General features: G+C 42.2%; 1 protein-coding gene across 1 annotated transcript; it reads right to left on the bottom strand.

Annotated features, from left to right (window-relative positions):
* ssa27 (Sjoegren syndrome/scleroderma autoantigen 1 homolog) lies at window positions 1-2117 on the bottom strand. The gene is given in 4 exon segments (NM_001141242.1): window positions 1-860; window positions 1168-1252; window positions 1458-1609; window positions 2081-2117. Coding segments are annotated over 4 exon segments (699 nt in total). The 5' UTR covers window positions 2097-2117; the 3' UTR covers window positions 1-414.
* Between the last annotated feature and the right edge of the window lie 4103 nt (window positions 2118-6220).

The following is a 6220-nucleotide window of genomic DNA, read 5'->3' as shown; positions in this document are numbered from 1 at the left end:
AATGTGGATAAATTCAGATTTTTATAAACAATTGATGTACATTAATATCAACCAGTCAAACCCCACTCAACTGTATGTAGTTTAAAGAAATTCAACCACTCAGAGGTGCCCATTCTTACCATGCAAGTTAGTGTCAAACCTTCACCATGAATCCAGAGAAGACTTCAACTGAAAAGTAACAGCAATGTTTAAACAAATGTTACACTACAGGTCAGGCAATCAAAATACAAACTATGCATACACAGACAGTTGTCCAAGTTTATTACATGAACCTTTACCGGCTGAGGCGAAGCTGTTCACATTTGCCACAAAAACCTTTGCAAGGGAATCAAGCTGCTACAACTTCCGGTGTTGCTTATGTGAGCATGTATTTATGCCTTGTTTCTGTTTTTAGAAATTGCCATCAGTTCAGTCTCATGATTGGTGAAGCTCTTTCAGGCTGCGCAGTGAATCTGCGCAGCTGCGGATGAGGCTGCACAGCTGGATACTAGCCTCTACTGAGGCTGAGTGCTGGAGCTCCTGTGTAGCCCACCGCAGCTTGTGCAGCACTGCATCCTCAGCACTGGACAGGGCTGGGTGAGGTGCAGGGGCTACTATGGGGGCTGCCACCTGGACTGGCTGAATGGATGGGGTGGATGTAGGGAGGAAGCTAGGGGTCACAGTGAGTGCAGGGGAGGGGTTGGCTGGTGGAGGTAGGGGTCCTCTCAGTCCTGACGCAGCTCCCTCGCAGTGCTCTGGTCGGGGCTGCCCTGTGATGGAGAGGGGGGTGTCACTGGAAGGGGCTCCATTGTCTTGATGGACAGGCTGAGAGGCAAGCTGTCTCTCTCTGACCTGTGACAGGGCAGCCTGGGCATTTAGGGCTGAGTGTGAGAGGACAGTAACAGGAAAGAGAAGGAAAGGAGAAGAAAAGTTTAGTTGGAACAAGACAATTATTTGTTCAGTTGCAAACTAATATTAGATTAGTCATAAGCAGGGCCCAGAGTTCGCTCAGGAAACTAATTTCCTAGCCTGACTACCGATCCACATTGCTCCAGCCAAACGTCACACCCACAAGTGTTTTCTTTGGATGGAGTGATCAATAAAGCAGCTAAATTAAATTCAGGATGAGTTGTCAGGCAACTTTTCCCCCCAGTCATAACATAAATGAACCTAGCCCTGCAGACTTACCTGGGTTGTCCTTGTCTACGTCAGAGTCCAGTTCCTGACATGCAACACAGTAGTTCTTCTTCTGCTTGTCCTGAAGGAGAATCGTCTGGACAGGCACAAACAACCAATTATTAAACTCAAGCCCAAATACTACTTAGACGCTCATTAATCTCCAAAGACAAGACCAATCAATCCCTTTAGTTTTAAAAAGCATTACAGAGTAAATATATTTAGCTGTAGATCTCACTCAGTAAATATATAAAAGGTTGCAAATATATAAACTGGGATGGTCTGGATTATCCCCCACTCACCCCACATTGCTCGCAGCATTCTCCTAACATTTTGTAGCCTTTGAGGAGGTAGGCACCCATGAGCTTGCTTATTTTGTCCTGTCGTTCCCGCTGAGCATGAATAACCTTCATCTCAGATTCTGAAGGGGGTGTCCACTCGAAGTCATCGTCGTCTGACAAGAAAACCATGGAGGGTGAGTAAACCGACATTCAAACTGTCAGAACTCAGTCATATGGACACGGCTGGCTTGCAACTAGCTAGTTTAACTGACAGTACAGTAATTTAACGCGTTACGTTAGTACATTTTGGTTAATTTATCAGCTAGCTAGGTGATGATAATTTAACGTTTGATAGTGAGCCAACAGTAGCTAGTTAGCAAGCAAGTATTATGCGACGTCAGTTTGTGCTAACTGGAAACACCGGTAGACCAACTAGTTGGCTAACTTTAGCCAATTAGCCAGCTAACGTTACTGTAGCTGGTTTAGCTGACCAAGCTAGCTGTCAAACTGGGCTTCCGGTCAAAACTTTAATTCCCCAAAACGGCAGAATCTAGCATTCTGAAAGACAATTAGCAAAATGAACTTTTGAGATAGCCTACCAAAATAAAACATAAGCATTTAAGGAAAGCAGCTGGTTTATTTACCTCCATTCAGTGCCATGATTCCACTGCTATCCCTGGTTGCTGCACGCCGTTGCTTTACAAAAAATGTATGTACACATGCGTGCACTAAGTTTGAAATGTAACCTTATAGGTTTGCTACTGCCACCTGCCGTAGTGGAAGACTATAGCTAGCTAGCTCAGAGACAGTACAGTGAAATATATATTTTTAGAACTAAACCAAGATAGACCACAGCCTGTCGTTTTAAACGGGAACAAACGCGTCATGGTGGGCGGGAGAAACACGAGCTAGCAAGATCCTATTGGCGCGTTCTAGCATAGATCCCGTTAGGGAACGCCTACTCTGTGTAGTGCGCGTGTGCTCCTAAACAACGCTTTTTTTTTTTTTTTACTTTGGCAAAGGGTCAAGTCTACAAAACATAGTCAGCTCTGTTTGTAACATATTCTTTTGGGAACAGAAACCTGTATTGAAATCAAATGTTTCATCAATGACAAAATTAGCAGAATGTTCTCCCACTGCCGGCAAATATGCTTCCTCGCACTACTTCCATATTTGGTAGTGAGTGGAAACGCCAAGCGGATGCTTCACATATATACATCCGGTGAAATATCTGTCTCATTGTTCTATCTGTGGTACAGTATGAAGATCACCCTTGTAGGCGATGTCATGGCGACGTTGGCTACCTTAAATCATGTGCAGAAACGTCATCGGGTCTAATCTTTCGGATTGCGCATGTGCAGGCCATCAAATCAAAGTCACTCCCTTAATATAAAGTTGTTTTTTACAAAAATTAAAACGTGTCAGTTTGTCACTTTTACGAGGTTGGAGTAATAACATGTTCAACTACATAAGACATAGTCTCGAATCTAGGTTGTGCCTTTAGATTTCGAGAAAATGTACCGCTAAGGAATAATGTTTCACTTCTTTCATTGACTTCTCAAACCCCAGGCTGGTCTGTTTTGCAAGCATTCCCGAAAGTCTCGCGATCTTATACTTCTTCATCTGTGGATTTTATATGGCAACCAACTTTAAGGTTCATTACCACCACCAACTGGACTGGAGTGTGGACCAGAGACAGGGACTGTCTAAATCGTCTCCATAAAGAAAAACACAATTGAATACTACATCCCCTTGGCTCTTCAACCCCATTACTCCTTAAATCTAATAACAATCTCTCCCTTTCCCTCCCATATTGCTGGCACTGAAATAGAACATGTTCCACTGTCTCCATCTCCTCCTGACAGTGATCACACCTCCGTCAGATGTTTTCCTACCCATTTCTATGTACTGTTGAGCCTTGTGTGTCCCAGTCTCAGCCTTTTAATTACACTTTCCTCCCTTCTCTATCGACTTGAGGACCTCCCTGCCCCCACCTTTTCCTGGATCTTAAGTAGTTGTCTTCCCTTTCCATCTCTTTTCCAAAACTCTTGTCATTTGTTTTTAACCACAGTTTTTATCAACCTCTTGGCTTCTGCTTTTCTGATGGACATTTCCATTTCAACATTAGAATGTTTAAGAACCTGCTTGGTGATAACATCCACCTCCTCATTCCCCTCTACATCCACCTCCTCATCCCCCTCTACATCCACCTCCTCATTCCCCTCTACATCCACCTCCTCATTCCCCTCTACTCCCACATCAGCTGGTACCCAGAGGAACATCACAAATACCCCCATCTGTCTCACCATACAAGCACTGCAAAACCTCATACAATACATCCTGTCTGCTCCGATACACAAATGAGTGCTACACAGGAGTCAGAGCAGATGACTACCCTGTCTGGCCTCACCTCCTCTACCCACTCTGCAGCCAAGAGTATGGCCAGCAACTCCATTGGGTATATGGATAAACTATCCATTGCTCTTTTTGTCACAGCCACTTTAAACTCAGTAATACTAAATTCAAAAGGCACTCGCACATCTGAGCAATCTTTTTGCAGGTGCATGGCAACAGTTGAAACAGGATGAAGGAAAAAGGAAACCGCACACTGCTCTTGATAGTATCACTGATGTTTAATAAGCTTTACTTATCGGCCTCACGGCCTTCGTCAGAGCTTTTGTAAAAAAAAAAAAATCAGCACCCCTATGTAGACCTAGCCCCACCCACATCCGTTCCACGCATGGAAAGGGGTTGGAGGCAAAATAAAAATAAATAAGTGCTACCAAACATAACAATATGCATTTCACAAACACTACAAAAGTGTATAAATAAGAGGCATTAAACATGTGCATAAAACCACAATGAGGACATAGCAAGTTTTCATTAATCATTGGGTACATCGTACGAAAAACATCAGAGTAATCTTAAATAGGCACATAATTCATGTTCAAATTCACAACATAACATACATAGGCATTTCATCATTAAGTCCTTTAGGAAATAATGTCTGGAGGGTGAAAATCCAAAAACATTCTATTTTGCTCAGAGTATTATTAATATCACCTCCCCTGTCTGATATCTTGACTTTCTCTATGCCACAAAATCTAAAGGTAGAAATGTCATGTTTTAGGTCATTAAAATGTACTGCGACTGGATAATCCCTGTCGTTTTGCCTGATTGAACTTTTATGTTCACTAATTCTCTGTTTGAGAGAGTGGGAGGTCTTACCGACATAGCAGAGCCCACATGGACATTTAATAATGTAAATAACATGGGTGGTGGAACACATAATGATATCATTTATTTGGAACCGTTTTCCTGTGTGGGGGTGGCAGAAATATTCACACTTCATCATATTGTTGCACTGTGCGCATCCTCTGCATTTATAGCTACCATTTGGTAGAGGGCGTAAAAGAGCCTGGCTGATTTTCTTTTGTGACTGGCAGCTGGCATGAACTAATTTATCGCGTAAATTGCGACCTCTCCTATACACAATAAGTGGTGGATTTTTAAATTCGGCCGGCAAAACTCAGTAATACTAAAAGCTGCACCTGTCCTTCTTGTTTTAGGGTCCTTAGATCCATCTGTGAATATATTAAAGAAATGATAGTACTGAGTTCTTAAATGTTCACTTACAACTGAATCCACTCCTTCCTCAACAGCTCTTACTGTCTCAGCTCTTACTGTCTCAGCTCTTACCATCTCAGCTCTTACTCTCTCAGCTCTTACCATCTCAAGCTACCCTAGATCACTGGCTGATTGAGCAACCAAGGTGGGATAGCAGGAAGAACTACAGAGGGGCTAAACTCCTCCCAAAACAACCCCATCTCTCGCCATGCCTTTGCCTATCCACCCAAAACATCTATTCAGATTTCGTTCATGTTCCCAGCACTCTAGTAGCACCTTTTTTGTAGGTTGTGTAACCTTATGACCTTGAAGATTGACCCATTATGTCATGGCTAATTGTTGTCATAGATCCATTTCCTGCAGTGGAATGACCAAAGTGTCCTCTAGTGGCCTCATGGGTGGAACATTATTCATATTTTTAATAATTTCATAATTAATACACTTTTTGCCGAAAATCCGGTGTTTCTATGTCAAATGGTTTTGGCATATTTCCGTTTTCTGTGATGTATATAAAGTGTAATATTGGGATGCAAACTTAATATTGAATACATTTCAGCTCTATATCTGACATTGTACAGGTACCTTATTTTTTTTAAAGCCCATAGCTTAAGGTGTATACTTTTGTTTCAAAGTAGATTTGTTCAAGACTACCCAGAAACCCTCTGTGTGGCCCTGATTTACCCCAAGGCATTAGAATGTTTAACTGCACCACCAATAGATGGGTTGGTTGGTTAATTTAGGTTGTCAAAAACATGTTCTGTATTTCGTCTCCAATGTTTATTGAAAAGATAAATACATTTGCAAAATGAACACTTGTCTCTCAAATACATTATTACAGTTGCTGGTTAGCTAGCTAGCTAACTAGCACATTTTAGCCATATTAGCACACATGTGACATCAGTCAAAACACCACAAAACAAGACATGGTATCAAAAACAAGATCAAACGTGCTGAAAGGAGCCACTTACAATTCACCTCATGGCAGTTTCATTGAGTAGCCTACGTTTACATGCACACAGTGGTGTAAAGGAAAAAGACAGGAAAAAGTTCAAATTCACACACTTATCAAGAGAACGTCCCTGGTCATATTGCCTCTGATCTGGCGGACTCACTAAATGCAAATGCTTCTTTTGTAAATGGTGTCTGAGTGTGCCCCT

Source organism: Salmo salar, chromosome ssa11, assembly GCF_905237065.1.
Source record: "Salmo salar chromosome ssa11, Ssal_v3.1, whole genome shotgun sequence".
NCBI classification, from domain to species: Eukaryota; Metazoa; Chordata; class Actinopteri; order Salmoniformes; family Salmonidae; genus Salmo; species Salmo salar.
Note: the sequence above shows the minus strand (reverse complement) of the source record. Positions and strands in the feature narration are given on the sequence as shown.